At 39.1% G+C, this 19,763-nt stretch overlaps 1 protein-coding gene across 11 annotated transcripts in view; it reads left to right on the top strand.

Annotated features, from left to right (window-relative positions):
• Positions 1-19,763, top strand: part of LOC116063068 (membrane-associated guanylate kinase, WW and PDZ domain-containing protein 2-like) — an 81,984-nt gene that overhangs the window by 3,203 nt on the left and 59,018 nt on the right. For 8 of the 11 annotated variants that reach the window (XM_036002738.1, XM_036002737.1, XM_036002739.1 and 5 more), the window contains exon 2: positions 19,636-19,752. In XM_036002738.1, coding sequence (XP_035858631.1) covers positions 19,636-19,752 — 117 coding nt within the window. Of the gene's footprint in view, positions 1-11,219; positions 11,280-17,741; positions 18,077-19,635; positions 19,753-19,763 lie in introns of those variants that run through there. The other 3 variants (XM_036002742.1, XM_036002740.1, XM_036002741.1) reach the window with 3 other exon arrangements.

Below are 19,763 nucleotides of genomic sequence, written 5' to 3'. Positions count from 1 at the left end.
CTCACAAACAACATGTGACACAAAATGCAGTTATAAAACACTTGGTTGCCAGTATTGCTGCTTGCAGCGTCATCGGGTGGCGTGCCCGTTTGAAGCGTTCTTGAGAACAACTCATCCGATGGTAAATGGTAAATATACTGCATTTATATAGCGCCATTCTACCTTACCGGGCAAAGCTCTTTACAATTTTCTGCTCATTCACCCATTCACATACACCGATGGTGGCGGAGCTGCCATGCAAGGCCTTGGCCCATCTCTCTCGCGGCTGCACATGTCACCTGCCGTCTCTCTTCTACAGAAAGTCGCTGTACAGAGACTCGTACAACAGCGTGCTGCGTGTGACGTCTTTTGCGCATTTTGAAAGACACACACACATACGCACACACAGAGAGTCCTGGATTTATAGTTAGATAAAATGGAAGCTTGGCATCAAAATCTGTGCAGATTTAAATAGAAGCAGGTTCCTGTTTTGAGTCAAGTGCACAATAATGGAAACAAGCTGGAATCAACAGGCGTGTTGCTTTAGCAAAGCTATTCTTCAAACTTCACAATAAAAATAGAAGGTTAGTCTATAGGGTTGGCACTATTGGAATATCAGCTGAATATATGATGGACTGACCTATCACAGTTTAAACCATTTCAATCTAAATACTGAGTAGACTAGAGGGGCCCAAAGAAAATGATCAAGGGTCACTTAAGCTTTTATAGACTGGAAACAAATTTAAAATCGAAGGGTGTTTGGGGAAAAAAGGTTCCCACAGTACTATACAGTAACAAGTCAAAATGTCTGGTGTGAAGAAGGCCCTTGGCCACAGTAAGATTAGATTAGATTAGAGTCAACTTGATTGTCATTGTGCAGAGTACAAGTACAAAGACAACGAAATGCAGTTTGCGTCCAACCAGAAGTGCAAAAAGAGCAGAAAAGTGCAGTGTGATATTCAAGTATAGACAGGACAAGAAATATGGTGCAGTGTAGACAGTAGTGTACAGTTGGTTAACAGAAGGTGGTTTAGAGTAATATAAATTAAATATAAATGTGTGCAGTGTATTAGCAGTTACCTTATAAGAGTAGAATAAATATGGCTATGTAATATAAACAATGTACAGTATGAACAACATGTACAGATATGTGCAATGTAGCAGCAGTAACATAATAATAGTAAAACATAATATAGATAAATGCAGTGTATTATTATTATAAGAGTAAAATATGGATATTCAGTATGAACTATATAGACAGATATGTACAGTTTGTGCAGCATGTTAACAGTACCATTGTAGTGCAGAAACAGTAACATTATAAGAGTAGTGAGAATAAGTGTATGTGCAGGATGAATAGTATGAAGAGCAGTATAATATGGCTATGTATAAGTGTAGTTACAGTATGTACATTTGTAAATAAATAAATAGGACATTATGGGTGGGATAGGGGGGTTTGAGGGCTTAGTTGGTTGGTTGTCACAGGATGCAGAGCTAGAGTTCAGTAGGGTGACAGCCACAGGAAAGAAGCTTCCTCTGAACCTGCTGGTTCGGGTGCGGAGAGACCTGTAACACCTTCCGGAGGGGAGTGGGGTGAATAGTCTGTGTTTGGAGTGAGAACAGTCTTTGATGATGCTGCGAGCCTTATGCAAGCATCGCTTGCCCTGGATGGCCTTGATGGAGGGGAGTGAGGAACCGATGATGCGATGAGTTTTCACCACCCTCTGCAGTGCTTTTCGGTCGTAGGCAGAGCAGTTGCCATACCAAACTGTGACACAGTTGGTGAGGATGCTGTCGATGGTGCAGCGGTAGAAGTTCACCAGGATCTGAGGAGACAGGCGGACCTTCTTGAGTCTCCTCAGAAAGAAGAGACGCTGGTGAGCCTTCTTGATCAGGGTTGAGGTGTTGAGGGTCCAAGAGAGGTCCTCAGAGATGTGGACACCCAGAAATTTGAAGCTGGTGACACGCTCCACCTCAGTCCCGTTGATGAGAATGGGGGTGTGTGTGCTAGCTTTAGACTTCCTGAAGTCCACAATGAACTCTTTGGTCTTCTTGGTGTGGAGAGCCAGGTTGTTGTCAGTGCACCACAACGTTAGGTGCTGGACCTCCTCCCTGTAGGCCGTCTCATCGTTGTTGCTAATAAGTGTAATCAATTATTACATAATCTTACATGTACACTCTGTTGAAAGGATTGTTTTTTCTTGATTGATAAGAATACTTCCAATGCATTTGTAATTTAAAAAATCATATGTTTGCAAATGAGTTACTAGCTGTGTCCATCTGTATGTAATTATCTGATAAACAGCTCTCATCCGTGTTCATCTCCCCATCAGCACCAAGCAGGAGTCAAGTGCGAACGGCTGCTCGGCTCACAGTGAGGCAGATTTCTAAAAGTGCCGTGAAGATCATAACCGTCGAGAGGTGTTAGAACAGGATAGAGAGGAGAGCAGTGTGAAGTAAGTGTGTGTGTGTGTGTGTGTGTGTGTGTGTGTGTGTGTGTGTGTGTGTGTGTGTGTGTGTGTGTGTGTGTGTGTGTGTGTGTGTGTTTGTGTGTGTAAGTGAGAAAGAGGTGGAGTTTTAAGAGAAGAGTATGGTGAAGGTGTGAGAATACACACTTTGTGAAAACAGAGAATAAATAAATGTATTTATTTCTAAAATTATGTGCCAACTTGTCATAATGACTATTGCACAATGGACAAATATTACAGTGATAGCCTTGTCTTTGTCTTTCCTTTCTCCTTAATTAGGCAAAATAACTACAGATTTCAGTTTATGAGACACTGTGGCTGTCAGTTCCTTCTCAGTGCTTCAGTTAGTTTTTCCTGTTTATTCTCCATTTAAAAAAAAAAAAAAAGGAAAACAATATTAAAATGAAATATGTATCCACCTATAAATAACCCAGCTCTCTTTTTAGTTGCCTTTAATTGGCATTAATCTTTTGTCATAAATAGCTATGGTGCAAATACAGTGATATAAATAATATTAATGTCAGCTATTTTTAATCTTCTATTTTGTTCATTCAGATTACATTAGAGCCATCATCCCAGGCTGAATCCACAACAAATGCTGTTCTGATTTACATAACAATAAAAAGAATATCAAAAATGCTACTTTCCCAACCTGACGGTACTGAGCTGTGGATACGATATGCATACTTAAATCCAGAAACATGTCACTGCTTGCTGATATTGCCTGTTTGAAATGACATTTTCTTCTTTCAAAATTGTGTTTTTGCCTCTCAAAGAGGAGTGTGGAGGTGGAAGACCCCAGGACGTTTCATCCACTCGGGTTTATGAAAACAATATGCGGTGCTTTATGAGGAAAAACAACATAAATTGTTAACATGTTAACACAAATGTTAACATGACCTTTAACATCAAAAGTGGAGCACAGCCAGCCTCTGTCATACTGTGCAGCAGCTCTCAGCCATAGCCTATATAGGGCAGGCCAGACCAAGGAGCTCTCTAGTTACTAATAGGCTAACTGTAAACAGGAATTCAGCGGATGAATATAAAGTATAAAATATTAAATATAAAATTTTCTCTCAAACTGTAACTTCCTGTCCATTCCATTGACTGTATACAGTCGATGTCCGGCCCCCTTAGTTGCTGTGGCAACAAGTTTTTCATTCTCGGCACATGTCAGTTTACACTAATAACAGGCAGATTCACCACTCAAAATTCATAGTAATTTATTAAACAACAGGTCCCCGATTCCAGTCAGAAGAAAAGAAAAACAGGCCTTATTTCTTGGTAATGACCATCGATGTTGCTGGCTGATTGTTGCTAGCAGTTTTTATCAGCTGTAGCTAGATAGAGTAAGCTAATGCTAAAGCTAAAGTGTGAGTTGGCTAAGAACGGTTGACTTTTTAATGCTTCCAAAATACACTTTTTAAAACGAGAACCCTGAAAAAAGATTTGGCGGTATGGTTTAGTAGCATGTGGTGTTTGTGTAGATGATATAATGCTATAAAGTCATTACAACGTTATTTGTTCACACAACATAAACTTCGAAATGTTTGTATCCTTACAATTGAAAAAACATACTTGGATAATCAGTGGTCAGATTTATGCATTAATCTTCTTATTTTTAAACTTTATTTTTTACATGGGAAAGGATTTGTAGGAGGAGGAATAATTGATTAGTTCGGCAAATGTAATGTTAGCAGGTTTTAGCGGGAGTTGGCAGAGCATAAGCTTCCCTAAACTAAATAAAGTGCAGAACAGAGCCTCTATAATTACTTTAAACTGATATATTGGCTAAGCTCCCATTTTTCTGTAACCCTACAAAATAATGCAGTTAGCTAATAACAGGCCCCGCTTTGCCTTTGGAAGTAGGTTATTAAACTCTAGGTATGACATGCTAACTTTAGCAGTTTAATCTATTCCTTACACTTTTGTCTGGTATTTTTTGTTTTTGGAAAGGCTAAAAAATAGACCATCCTCCAAACTCTTGACATACTGAGTTATATTGCATGCACAAAGCTTCAACATGAAGAAGTCCAAAACTTGACTGGCCTTCCATGCCTAGTTACTGTTTTTAAGCTATGATTGAATAACTGCTGTTTTTGGAAGGGGTTTATCTGGTGGTAAATGTGAGCACAACTCTCACATTCACTGTAAATGCAGCATGACATAATTGGTGTTTAATTACATTTGTTAATGTTTCTAGAATGTAGACCTTTGAGAATTGTTTAAGGTTGTCAAGTTTTCTGACTTGGCTGTCTGAGTCCTGCCAGTCCTCTTAATGTGGATCCAGTATGGAGGGACAGATGGAGCAGAGGGAGAGAAGGCAACCTTCTGCTCCTCTCGTGTCACATTGTTGATGAGAAGCTTGGAGAATCAGTGCATAACATCCTGTCTGCTCTGTTGGTATTAATAACTTACCAAGAGATGAGTTCTGTCAGAGGCGGAGGATGATTTTATTGAGGCTAGAAGCTGCTGGAGCTCGGCTCAGAGGATCAAACCCAAGCTGAGCCAGCCAATGACCAAATATCTAACTGGTCCAGTTAAGTGAATTAGGTCAATGTAATTCTTCTCACCGTGGACACACTGCATGGGGCAATCTGAGACTGTGTTACTGCATGTGTGAAATGTAGATACTGTAGTTTGTCTGTATAAGCCATGACTTAAAGGAGGTTTTGTCAAAACATTTTTGCTATCCTTCATTCATAATAGGATCAGAGTTTCTACCAACCATGATGATGTGAAATGTCTGATACATTTACTATTTTTAGTAATAGGGGTTTATGATTGATTGTGATATCCTGCAATCATGAGTTTCTACTGGAGATTTTGGCCTCAACAGCATAATTGTCATTTTCATAAGTCTAAAGAAAAGAGTCGGGTTTAAGGTTTTTTTTCAGAATAACAGTAGAGACCTTTTACTAATGGATCTCTATGGCAATGTGACTATACGATGCAGTGTGTGAGTAATTTCACACGAGTAGGATGTCGACATGAAAAAGCAGTTCATCTGGCTGAGATAAAACACCATATTCTTATGATTATTTATGATGCTTGTGTATGTGTGTGTGTGTGTGTGTGTGTGTGTGTGTGTGTGTGTGTGTGTGTGTGTGTGTGTGTGCGTGCGTGCGTGCGTGCGTGCGTGCGTGCATGTGTGCATGTGTGCGCACCCATGCATTATGCCTATTGTGTGAACAGTAAGAAATGATTTGGTTGTTGATGTGTTTTGTGTGACATTTCAGTATTATATCAGCTGTTTTTGGTGAAATTACATGATCAGAGATAGCAGGTAATTAAATAAAAGTCTTTAGAGCACAAAGCTTTAAATTATATTTGGTGTTCATGTGCCTACACTATTTGCCTTGTGTATAAATCAAATCCTATTAGATGATTTTGGCTAGTTCTTTTTTGGCAACTACCTTTCGGCACTGTGTGGACTATATTTATATTTTGGACTTCTCTGTCTTAAAATGTCCACACCATGTCAAGTCATCAATGCTGAGCCAACATGTGTCATTTAACATTTAACATTGGAAATATGTTTTTTCAAGGCAGTAAAAAGTGCATATATATTTCCCTCTGACTTGTAGTGTATAGTATTAAACAATGCACTCAAGTAAAGTACCTTAAATTTGTACTTAAGTACATTATTTGACTGAATGTACTTAGTTACAATTGACTACCATCAGGGAGCCAGGTCTGTGCTGAAACAAGAGTCCCCCAGCCCAGTTTCATAGAATCATATCTTATTCAGTCAGGCATGGCAGCACAGAAGGCAGCGGATGGTTTTCATTCATTGACATAGTGTAGATTAGCCAGCAGCGCTAATCTGATATCTTTGCTGTGGGCCTCATATCTGAATAAGAAGGATTATAAAAGCTGGCATCAGGAGCTGCAGAACTAAAACTGATGGATGGGTAGCAACAATGTTCTGCTATTTATGACTTTCTAAAGTGGCTCATCATAATTCCTGAGCTGAATATCGTGGATTGGAGCCAAGTCCTGTACACAGTATTATACTGTATACACTGAATGTACAAAACATGAGGGACAATGTCACAGTATTGAGTTAAAGCTCTTTTTATACTTTCACACCTCAATTGTTCCAAAATCCTCTAATTCATCTGTTTCTTTTTATCAATATGTCAACCTTTGTTTTTATATTTCTTTTTGGAAAATGAAGAGATAATAGATTTTATCTGAATTTACCCTTTATAACAAGTGCTTTAGTGGTAATGCATCAATTCAAAAAAAGGATTTAATTGCTGGACTGTTTAGATATGAAGCTGAATTGCACTGTTGATATAACCATGTTCATTGCAGCAGCAAGCTTTTACTGGACGAAATCTTATTTGCATTCGGGATCATTTCATCACTGTAGTTGATGCTTCGTACCAGTAGAGGACAGTAGCTATCTAATCATTCAATTCTCAGTGAGGCTTCCCTAACTAAAGCAACTCCACTGCTTGTCTGCAAGGATGTATGTTTATGTTTATTTGTTTGTTTGTGACTTAAACAGCAAATCATGACCAAATCTTGTTCTTTTAAGCCATAGGCATGGTTTGAGATTTCCACTTAAACGGTAGGTCAACTTAAATCATAAACATTCTAGAGGTACAGTGATGTCTATCCAAGCGGAATATTTTTGGTTTGATTTGCGCAAAGAGTGAAATATCAAACTCTGAAATATCAGTCATGTCATGTCAGTTGTCAATACAATTATGTTTGTGAACTTGTGAACTTGGAACTTGTTATCCCAAAAGGTTTCCCTGGTTTTCTCTGTTAGGAAATTAGTTCCAATGAAAATTGTCCACATTGTTTTCTCTGGAGCAGGGACACTTTCTGAAGAAAAAAACATGTTGCTGTTGAATCTTTTTAATGCAAAATCGCAATGCTGTTAGCACCACAGACTAGTCATCTTCATTGTGGTGGCTGAAATCTCTAAGACGGATATCTAAAACCTTGGCCAATAAAGCCAAAGCTATCTGCATGGCCAGCCTTTACTAGGAGTAAATGAGAAAATGTGTTTTTTTTATTTGGATGACCCAACCCTTTAAACCTTTACTTGTTTTACTTATTTATTATGTATATTTTTCTAAGATTGGCTCTTGCTACCAAAACATGTGCAGAAACTGGCTGAAAATGCAAAATGCAGGTGATACCAGCTAAGTAAAAAAGTAGTTGTGTAACACAGTTTAACAACCCACACTGGATTTATGCTATTCTGATATGTTACAATCAAGGGGGTACGCTTCTCCTCGGAACGCGTAGCTCCTATGATGCCATTTTAATGCTACCAAGCCATCACCTCCCGTTAGCATTCCATTGACCGCCATTCATTTTAGCGCCACTTTGACAGCGAATAACTTTACATCTGGAGCATTTAAAGACTTTATTTGTCCATTGTTTATTTCTAAAGAAACATGACAATATATAAAAGGCTCCATTACCTTATACCTCACGTTATGGCTCTGTAGCAGGCGTTTTTGTAAAAATAGGCTAACGATGTTGCACAGTAGAGAAATTCCCGTACAGTACAGGAGAAGCTCGCAGGCAGTTTCGACTCACATTAGCTGTTTAAGTTTAATTACTAATGTTAACTAGCTTTTTAGTTATCAATAATTGACCTGTGCCTATGTTATCTCCTTACATATACCTACGCTCTACGACTCTGCAAGATTCAGAATGATTGAGATTTCTCTTGGCACAGCTACCAGAAGACTTACAACTTTCAGACAGGTTGCTCACGCCACATCTACGTCTTCGAGCTCAGCTGGAGGCTGCGCAGTAACGCTCAGCCATCACCGGAAAAGTGCTTCTTATCCTTCACTGGTCTCTGTCCAGAGCAACGGGATCTGTTGGTCCATTTTATATATGTCAATGGTTACAATGCTTCAATTTTAGTGTCGACATTGGTACAGACTGTTGTACAGCGTTGTCACATCCAGATATGCATTTTATTATGATTAGCTGTTTACGTAATGTTATACGCTTTTAGGCTTCTATGATAATAATAACAATATTTGGAGCAATGTATCTGATGACGGTCAGAATGAAATGAGTCAGAGCAAAATGTCCGCTTTGTTAAGAGCTTATAAGTAGTTTTCCACATGACTTGTTAGGATGTGAGATATGGCCATTTCTCACAGACTTTATGTGCTGGGAGTGTGTAATATTTCTGTTCATAGTTCATCCTAACATGCAATGAAGAAAAGAAAGGAGCAGTCAGGTCAGTACAGTAGAGCTGAATTCAATTCATTTTGGATTTAGCAGCATGAAAGGCCCCTGTAGTGATACAGACAGGCGTTATTAGACTATCAGACCATAGCAGCCAAATGAACCATTGGAAAAGAGAACATGATGCTCAGTAGGCAGCCTTCTCTCAGTCACAGCCACAATTATTAATGTTTGTATTAACCGGGAACACAACCCTGTTGGTTTTAACCCCTCAGGTTGTTGACCGCTGTGCCCCCAAACCAATGAGTTATTACTTATTACTCTCTGTTGCCTCTAAGGCTCCTTCATATATGTCTATATTTTCTCCCCATTATTTTTACTTACTTTTATAGAACAGATGATAAAGTGTTTAAGCCCATACATACCTTTGCCCTTCCTCCAGAGTTATATTCCTTGACTCTTTCTCCATCCTCTCTTCTCTTCTTCTGCAGCTCTCAGTCAGCCTGTTGCTTTAATTCTCATTAAGATGCATCCTGTTTGTTGTGTGAGGAGCACAGCTTGAACTGGAGAGTGCAATCAAGAGTGACAAACATCTCCATATAGCCCGTTAAAACAGGAAACACCACATGCACAAAAACACGTTCCTCCTCGTGTCCATCAGTATTTATCTCATTAGCGTAGACGTGCAAGGTGATGGGAGATGAGGAATTATTTGCTCTCTGTGGGAGGAGGAGGACGGTACAAGGAATATTAGGGTTGGCAATTCATATGACCTCCCTCTTTTAATTTTTAAGTCTCATTTGTAATGTGGGCTTGTTTCTCCTTAAAGTGACTGAGAGGTTGCAAATGTGGGTCTGGCCTTGATCACAGTTTTTGTAGAGAAAGACATGAAGGTACATCGTCATTAAGACTAGTCTGAGGATAGGGGGATCAATATTAAGACCTTTAGGAGACAGGCTCTGTCATTTACTATTAATAATGGGGCCTGCCGCCTGCTGTAATAATGTCATTAGGAGTACTGGAAACAGATACTTAATCTACAGCTAAATGGCCTTCACAAAACACCCACATGCAGAAAACGATCAGTTCTTCACACACTTTCTCTCTTTCTCTCTCTCTCACACACACACACACACACACACACACACACACACACACACACACACACACACACACACACATAATCTCTCTATCTCTCTCTCTTTCTCACGCACACACAGAGGCCTTCTGAGGCCAGCTCCTGTGCTTAATTTGGGAGTAAAACAAGCAAAAATGGACTAGTCAGACAAGGGTAACCTTAACGGGACCACTGGAGAGGTGGATAAGGAGACAAAGAGAGAGAAATTGGGCAACCAAAATATCCAATGGGACAAAAGAGGGACAGAGAGGAGAAATAAGTGGGTAGAGGGAAATGAAGGGGGAAATTAGAAAAACAAGAGAAGAATACGGAACACATTCAGGGCTGAAGAAATTAATTCAAGATAAGATGAGATAAGGCATAACTTTGATCCAGAAGGATTTTTTTTGTGCTCAAGGTGCTCAATACATAATTATATGCATAAAGATATATACTAAAATAATATACAATGAAAAAAGACACAAAATTAAAAGAATGAAGGGAAGTGCAAAATGCAAAGCCTTAATGAAAGTGCATGGTCCTGGTTATTGGTCAAAATTACAAGCACTAAAACTGTAAAGTAGTGGTTCCCATTTAAAAAAAAAGAAAAGGAGGAGTGTAGAAGTATATTTCAATAATATTTGTAAATACATGGCTGGTTTCATGCCATTAGGTGTAGGCATAAAGTTTGTATTCTTAAGCTTATTTTGTTTAATGGCTTTTAGTATTTTGTTTTCCCCTTATTTTGAAAGGTAGATGTGACAAACGTATCAAAAGGTAACGCAGACTGTGGTAAAATCATGTGTGTAAAATACAGTAATGCTTCCAATTTTCTACCTCTCATTCCAAAAGTTAAAAATAAATTTGATACATGGCTCATAAGAGATTTATCACTTAAAGTTTGGGTACTTTTGTCCAAAACTGAAGGATTATCCAGATTGGTTTATCTGGCCAAAGTCTTAGATGTTCCAAAACATTTTATCAAGAAAATAGATTCTACATTATTCGATTTCATATGAAAAATTAAGCCTCACTATTTAAATAAAAATACTTTATGTAATCCATACAATCAAGGAGGTTTGAATCTTCTTGATTTCCATACATCTAATATAATTTTCAAGGTGAACTGGATTAAACATTGAATAAAAAATAAAGATAAACTGTGGTATTTCATACCAAACTTTATTTTTCAAAAACTTGGGGGTATTGAATTCTTAAAGTGTAATTTTGATGTCGATAAGCTCCCTCTTCAGTTATCTAACTTTCATAGGCAGGTTCTTTTATGTTGACTTCTTATTTATAAACACACGTTTTCACCCCATAAACATTTGATATGGAATAATAAAAATGTAAAGTATAACAACAAGTCAATATTTTATGTATGTATGAATTTACTGTATTTATTATGTTATTGTATCTTTACTACTAATAATAAAGTTTTTCGAAAAGAAAAAAAATACAGTGCTTTTAGCAATGGGATAGTCAAACCGTCTCTGGGATGGTGTAGTTTGAGTTAAGCTCCAGTCGAAAGTGGCAACAAGGTACGTTTAATTAATGTATGTGTTTAGTGTTTTGAGTTTATTTTTCTATGCTAAGTTAGCTAAGTTTGTGTAGCTGCAAGTAATGTAACGGTTAACTTTTTTGTTTAAGCTAGTTAGCCAAGTTACTTCTTACATAGTTTGAAGTGCACGACGGACACACACACACACACACACACACACACACACACACACACACACACACACACACACACACACACACACGCACACGCAATTTCCATTTTAGGTTAATATTGCAATTTTGTTTAAATAAAACTTGCTAACCTAAATCTTGATAGCTTTGCTATCTGACCACTCTTGTTTCTTTATGGTTTTCATATGAATCCAATTTCTTTTTTACACCAACATTTTGACTTGTAACAGGAAAATAACAGGTGCAACTAATACCACTGGTGATGGCTCCAATATTATTGTACAGTGTAGCAATTAGTAATGTGATTAGTTACACCTGTGTTTTGACGTTTTGAAGTCAAATTGTCTGCTATGAAAAAGGTCCATTCAATTTTAGTTTTCCCCCAGGTCAAATGCAAAAAAAACATAGGAATATGAAAAGAAAACATGGATTGAGATTGAGGTATATGATGATAATGCATGATTATTGTATGTCAGAGTCTAGCTGTGTGTTCAGTGGTTGACCCTGGTGGGAATTGCTGAAGATGCTTGTTTGTATTGTCTATCAATGATGTCCAGTAGCTTGAGTAGAATTTGGATGAGAAGGCAGGCAAAGATATATTTCTCTTTTTACTGCCATGCAGTTTTGTACTCCTGTAGCCTGTGTGACCTCTTGTGGGAGTGCAGGCAAGCTATCGATCACCAAGTCTGTCTCCAGAGTTTTGTACGGTGGTACGGTACAGCACCACTTCACTTCTTCTCAGCTCTCCCCAGACGCCCCCGTCCATCAGTTTAAATCTGAGCCTTTAAGCGGCCAGACAAGCCCGTAGTTTACTCAAAATTGTAGTGTGTGTATGTTTTTGCCGTTTGGATTTGATCAAGTGTTTGTTTATGCCTTTCCAAATCAAACAAAATGGCTCCTGTTGGTTTCTACATCTATCTGCTCCTCCCCCAAGCCCTATGTTGGTGTACATACAAACAATGCAACACATTCAGGCTTTCCCATGTTAAAAGAGTAGTGCACAACAGTATGTTATGCATCTGTGAGCCTAAATTAAATTCTTTTTGTGATTTTGGCTTTTCAGTTAGGCTATATCTGGCCAATGTTGAGTTAGCTGTTTCTATTGCAGTGAAGCTTAAAGCTTCTGGACTACAACTTATTTAATCAATCACTTTATTGTATGGGACATGTTTCATGCTTCTCAAATATGAGGAAGTTTCAGACTGTGGGAACTTTTTATTTTCTGACATTTTATTGACTGCATGATTAATCAATTAATCGAAAGAATAATTGTCTGATTAATTAATAATGAAAGTAATTATTATCTGCATCTCCAAAAACTTCTACTTTATTAATATCTCAAAGGAAATTTGCCTTGCAGCTGTGCATTAAACTCATAGGTTACAGAAATGCATCAATTACACCAAGCAACAAAAATCCACAGTAGAAAACAAAAGAGCAATATAAGATATAAATGAGCAATAATAAGTGTGAAAAAACACCAGATCAAACCAAACATCAAACACGTCCCTCTCAGATAAAAGTGAGGCCAAATATAAACCCATATACAGTCAGTGCAGATAAAAGCTGTGTATGTGAAAGTAGAACAATTAAACATGCATAACTATGTCTAATGTAATAAAATAAACAGGCATAAAGCAGGAAAAGACAAAACAATGCCAGTATGGTGTTATAATTGAAGAACAGCGGAGAATGAATGGCAGATGAGACTGATGAACCCTGTGCTTCTGTTTTGATAAAATAATATCTGCGTGTTTGCCTGCTTGTTAGCTCGGCCTCGGGCGAGATACAGTTTTGAGGAACACAGAATATCAAGATAAGTGACAGGCGTTGGAGTGTGATTTTGACCTGCTGAGGGCGTTGAGGGCAGGATTATCATTTACTTATCTATGAAAGTTTTATTATTAATATCAGGCCTGCTATGTTGCATCTTTGACAGGGTTGCAATGTAACAAATAGGGCTGTCAAACGATTAATTTTTTTAATCGCGATTAATCACTGAATTTCTATAGTTAATCGCGATTAATCGCATGTTTTATCACATGATTAAAATTCTATTATTTTGCATTTCAGAACAGTTTTTAAGTACATATTAACAATCAAAAACAATTTTTACCAGTGTCTCTTGATTGGGAATCAAATGAATGCAAAGAAAGTTACTTTATTAACTTGATTTTAAGATTTGTAATTATTTATTTACTGTAAACAAAAGAAAAATGTGTGAATCTGTCATTATTGCACAATTCCTCCAAGTACCTAACTAAAAAACTAAAAATCCCTATCCTTACCAGAGTCAATATAGTGTTTAGTAACTCCTAAATAATGTTGATTACTCAGTGACGTCCAGTGATCACCGGTTAATGAGACAGCGTTTGCAGCACCTTGCAGCAGTTCCAGTTGGGCTGCTTTCTCCGTGTCATACAGGCTGTGTATGCGTGAAAACTACTGTCCCCCTTGACGGCAACGAGACAGGTCAGAACATGCCAACCATAGTACGTCTTTAAGACCCGAGTCCTCTACGATGCTGACAGGTCTACAGTTAGTTGCCACCTGTTTCGCAAGAGCTGTAGTAATTTTTTGGGATTTGGTTTCATCCACAGGTCGGCAAGTAGCACTTTCCAAAATAGTGCTTTGCCTGAGTGGGTAGCATGCTAGCAGGTAGCATCACGTTAACTGTACTGCTATGCTTAGCTCCGTAGGTGGTAGCTCAAGCTTGACGTGCTTCGGTGATATTTTAATTCGGTTTTACACAATGTGCATGTGGCTTTCGACTTGTCTACGAGCCGTCCGGGAATTTTGGAAAATAAAAAGCGCCATTCAGGATTTCATTGCTGCTGTCTTTCTCCATCATGCCTGCAGCCTGCAGCAGCAGGATGTGTTACGAGGAAGTGGCAGCTTGATGATAAGTAACGGTGCTGCAAAGGGTCAAAATAGTAGCCTTTTTTTTTTGAAGTGTAAAATAAATTAATTAATGCGATTAAAAAAAATGAATCGCATCGGCCCTTTATCGCATCGCGATTAGCGCGTTAACGCTGACAGCCCTAGTAACAAAGTACAAATACTTCGTTACACCTACTGTACTTAAATAGACTTTTCGTGTATCTGTACTCTACTTTGTTATTTATATTTCTAGAGAATTTTACTCCACTACATTTCCTAATTATTTGCAAGAAATGTTTTTGTATGTTGGAGTGAAAGATTCTTCCTTACAAAAAAAATGAAAATTCAGTTTCTCTTTTTCTCTTTGCTGATGTCAGCTCTCTCAGAAATATGCCGTGTTTGGTCCTTTCACTTGGGAGCCACAATTAAGTTCATAATCAAGGTTATTTTTTACTTTTACTTCTAATAATTAAGTACATTTAATATCAGAAAATTACTTTTGATACTTACGTACAGTAAATATAAAAACAAAATACATAATAGATACTTCAAGACTTTTATCAAGTAATATTATAAAAGGTGACTTTAACTTCCACCAAAGTAATTTTCTGATAAGATACTTGTACTTTTACTCAAGTATTGCTTTCAAGTACTTTATACTTTAATGTTCTTGCAGTTAGTTTCATCCATATGAAAGTCTTCCCAAAGATGGAAAGATAATAATAATAATAATAATAATAATAATAATAATTACATGGTACTCAAAGACACTTTAAATTAAGACCAGCACATATAGCACATTCAAAACAGATAAGCAATAAAACCAACACATAAAACAAGCATATTAAAAGCAATTAAAAACAATAAAACCAGGTGAGAAATGTAAGACTATTGTGGACTAAGCTAAGCTGAAGAGGTGTGTTTTGATTAGTGTTTTGAATGTGTCCAGGTCAGTACAGTCACGGATGTGTATGGGTAGGGAGTTCCAGAGGGAGGGGCCTGCAATGGTGAAAGCTCTGTCATCCCAGGTACGATGCTTGGGTCCTGAGTGGTGGGGAGAGGAGGTTTGCGTCAGAGGAGCAGAGGTTACGGGGGGGATTGTGGCGGTGGAGTACGTCTGCGAGGTAGGAAGGAGCCTGGTTATGGAGGGCTTTGTGGGTGAGGAGGAGGAGGACTTTAAACTGGATGCGTTGGGGATGAACAAAAACCTGCAAACAACCTGCAAAGGTATTATTGGTTTAAAAGAAAGAAAGATGGGGACAATCTTTGCATTAGTTTGAATTTGGTCAAAAGTTTAGGGTTAGATATTTAAGATTTGTTTAAGGTTCTGTTAAGTTTGCAATGTATGTGTATGTCTGCAGTTCAGATGAATTTTGATTAAAGGATGTCCACAGCTAAGCTCTTATGATTTTGTTTCTGTCAATTTTGTGAGTGCAAATTTAAATATTAGCCATACAACACCACTTGTTAAAAATCTACGATCAATGACATCATCAGTAAGTTAAAAGACATTGTTTCTGTTAACAATCGTAATTGAAATCAACCGCAACATCTTTTCTGAAGTGTTGTAAACAGCAGAGGAAGCCTGTGGGTTCCTGATTTGGTTGTTCTGGCATTTACACCACTGCATTGTGATGCATATCACATAAACTACAATGTCCATTAATCAAGTCCAGCTATGGACCTCTGTTTCATGTCACCCCTGTCTCTTTCCCCCTACATTTCCTGTCTGCCTCTTAACTACTCTTTACTATTGAGGGCAAAAAATTCCCCCCAAAACTTATTTTAGTATGTTGGCATTTTAAAGTACACATTGTTTTTTCCATGTCGATTCCACTAAAATCACAGTTATAGCAGATTTTTGGGATGAAATGATTTACTTTGAAACTCAGAACCAGTGTTGCTCATTAGTATGATGGTGTGTTAGGTAAACTAATACATAAATCTGCCTTTGTTGTTGCTAAGGCAACAAACAAAGGCATTCGATTATTATTTATATGCCACCAACCATCCATACATTACACTCTGTAAAACTGATTTCATGTTGATTCCCAGGCTTTCTTTAGTAAAATGAAAGCTGTACCTGGTTAAACATACCCACTGCATGTTCACTTGCATGCAGTCAAAGCCATTTATTGCCCAAATGGTTACACAGTTGTTTGAATTGTATAGACTCCTCTTTCTCCACATTTGGACCCAAGCCGCATGCTAAACACTCAGCGGGAGCACAGTTAACTTACCAAGCAGTAACAGAGCAGACACATACAATACTCTAATTTAACACACAAGCCCATAGAGACCCACTGTACCGTTGCATCGTGTGTTGATTGATAAGGTGGAGGCTGCTGTAGTGGAGGGAGTGCCAGCAGCTCCACCAGTAATAGCTGTTTGTGTTCAACAGCTGCTGCAGGGAGGAATGTGGAGCAGACAGCTTGAATGGGACACCATGTTGAAGTGTTTTTTGACGGTCAGTTGATGGAGCAGGAGACTATGTGACCTGCATGGTCTAATGTAATGCTTCCCTGAGCAGAAGCTTCACTGATTGCTGTCTGCCTTGATGAGTTTGTGATTGATCGTGGCTGTCATCCTCTTCCCTTTTAATGTGCTACAATCTTTGGACATCAATAAAATTGTCTTTCCCAGAAATCTTCCTGCTTTCTTGAAGCAGCCAGCCAGCCACAACACAAGTTGACTGTGATGTTTACAGCATCAAGTTTAACTCTGAGGTTGCTAAATTTGCTTATTTGAGGAGTTCTACCATTAAAGCCTCTTTAAATACACCCATTCTCCTCCACACTCAGCTGTGCCCTGAGCTGAGTATTGGTATCATGAGCGTGTGTTTCTGTGTTGATTGTTTGTTTATTCCTTGTATTAAGACCAAAACTTGCTCAAGACGGCGCTCAAGGCATCTTCACTGGCGCCTGCAAATGTGAGCTCATCAACCCTCCGTGTGCGTATGAGTGTGTGTAACCTCAGCGTGATGCTGCTGCTGCTGCGTTTCACAGTATTTCTCTCTAGTCAGTGACGTTTACACAAGGTCAAACAGGGAGGCATCTGGTGGGCGAGATGCTGCAGAGTATTTGAGGAATGTCTGAGAACATCTGGGTACACACACACACACACACACACACACACACACACACACAAACAAACACTCAGAAATAGACACACATCTACAAATGCTTCCACACATACACATTTATTTTGTACTCTACTTAATGTCTCTCTCTCTCTCTCTCTCTCTCTCTCTCTCTCTCTCTCTCTCTCTCTCTCTATCTCTCTCTCTCTATCTCTCATTCTCTTGCACACACACAACCATTGACCATACAAATGCACAAACACTCCAGTGCAGTAACAGCAGCAGCAGATAGGGGTCTCTACAGGACTGTGGAAGCTCTCTGGCCAATCCGCTGGCAGGTCGTTTGGAGCCCGGCTTCCCACTGGCACATCTCCTTCTCCTCTCTTTTCTCCCGACAGTCGTCGTCTCTCTCCATTTTTCTGCATCTCCCTTCCCCCCCATCCTCGTCGTCTTCTCTGGGATAAAAAATTGGCTGCAGCCAGGTGCTGTGTGTGTGTGTGGTGGAGCAGCGGTGAAGAAGCAGAGACAGGAGGGAGGACAGTGAGGTTTCACAAGGCGGCAGAGGATGTGCGGTGGTTGGTTGCAAGGCTAGAGGACGCCTGGGAGGACAGGCTGTCTGTGGATGTATACCTGTGGTGAAAGGACTGCTTTTATCAACATCTGGGCGAGCTGCTGATGAGGTGCCTGGTCTGCACTGCCTTTCTCTTCACTCTATCTCTCCATCTCTCTCTGCACATATATCTGTGTGTTGGTGTGCATGTAAAAATATGTCTGTGTCGGTGTCTGTGCATGTCAAAGATATGGCCTATGCTTGAATACATAGCTCTATGATGTGATGTTTACCAACCTGAGAACTGCGACAGTCCTAATGATGTTAATCAAGATTTCATCCTGTTTCTTTGTTTTCTGGCCCTCTCCTCTCCTCTCGCTTTGCTGTTTGTGAAGCAATCCACAGTGCTTCACAGCCTCGCTAAAATGGTGTCAGTTTACATAAGATGTTATTCCAGAAGGATTCATTATTGCAATATCACAGCCACTTGTGTCAGCAACATACATACAGGTATCTGCACAGTCTGTGCAGCATAAAAAATGTCCTCTCTGACGGTAGGCTGTATGTTCGTTTTGACGGGTAGCCGCTGTATTAATCTCTACCGATCAGCCGAACGCTGTGAAGTCAAATTGGCAGGAGGGCGCTAGAATATGCATGAGTGAGAAGACATGCTTTTCGTTTGTAAATGCATGGCATGTAACCTCATCCCTCCCGCTGTCTGATGTGATAGTCTTGCATACCGAATGTTGTGTGGAGAATAAGTGCTCCTCCTCTCGTCCTCCTGGGTTTGGGATGAAGGGAGGAGAAACAATTCATGGACATTATTACAGTGTGTGCAGCACAAGATATGTTGGCCTGCTCTTAGTCCTCTGCCTTCACTTATGTTTCTCATTTATTTAACTGTGTTTCAGTTCTGTGACTTAATGAGTAGGAAGACATCTTATACAGAAAATAATGAGCAGAGACAGGCAGAGAGGAGGTGGTGTGAGCTTCTGTCCACTGTAGGCCTTTGTCACCCAACCTGCTGACACCGCACATTTAGCCCCAAGGGGATCACTGGTTTACACAATTACCATGATCTCTCTCTCTCTCTCTCTCTCTCTCTCTCTCTCTCTCTCTCTCTCTCTGTTGTTTTTTTCTTTAACACCCTAACATAGGAGGCTTAAGGTTGTTAAAAATCATTTTCAGTCTTTCTCTTCACTGTCTGACAGTTGTGACAAGCTGTACATTCTGTATCAGCCTGCTCCAACTATTTGTTGAATCAATATAATGTTTGCACATAGAAAAATAAGTCAAGATAAAGGATTTCTTTTTATAGCTGCACCATTCCATCAAACTAAAATATTCTAGACATTTCCCCCAAATTCAATCTGACCTATTTGGTATCTTTGGAAACTTTGGGATCTCCACTAGAACTTAAATGTTACGTGGGCTTGAGCGATACTTGGCTGCAAAGCATGTGTAATGACTGCCTACTGGGCAGGCTGCTTGTTCTTCCAGTGGAGTAAAATTCTTCTAGTTGTTTGCAATACAGTGTCACTTGCGTCATGATTGATCTAGAACCAATCTTGAACCAAAAAACAATACGATTTTTGGATATCACCCCAACAAAATGTCACTTGCCAGGCTTGTGTGGCGTGCCATTAAATCAAATGAAAGCAGGCTCTAATCTCTCTTTTCCTGTGTTTGTGTTCAGGGGGGGTGGTTGACAAGGATTTGCGGCACTACCTCAACCTGCGTTTCTCCAAGGGCTCAGTGGACCACGACCACCAGCAGATCATCAGAGACAACCTCTACCTCCGCACCGTTCCCTGTGAGTCCTCA

Source organism: Sander lucioperca, chromosome 7, assembly GCF_008315115.2.
Source record: "Sander lucioperca isolate FBNREF2018 chromosome 7, SLUC_FBN_1.2, whole genome shotgun sequence".
Taxonomy (NCBI): domain Eukaryota; kingdom Metazoa; phylum Chordata; class Actinopteri; order Perciformes; family Percidae; genus Sander; species Sander lucioperca.
Note: the sequence above shows the minus strand (reverse complement) of the source record. Positions and strands in the feature narration are given on the sequence as shown.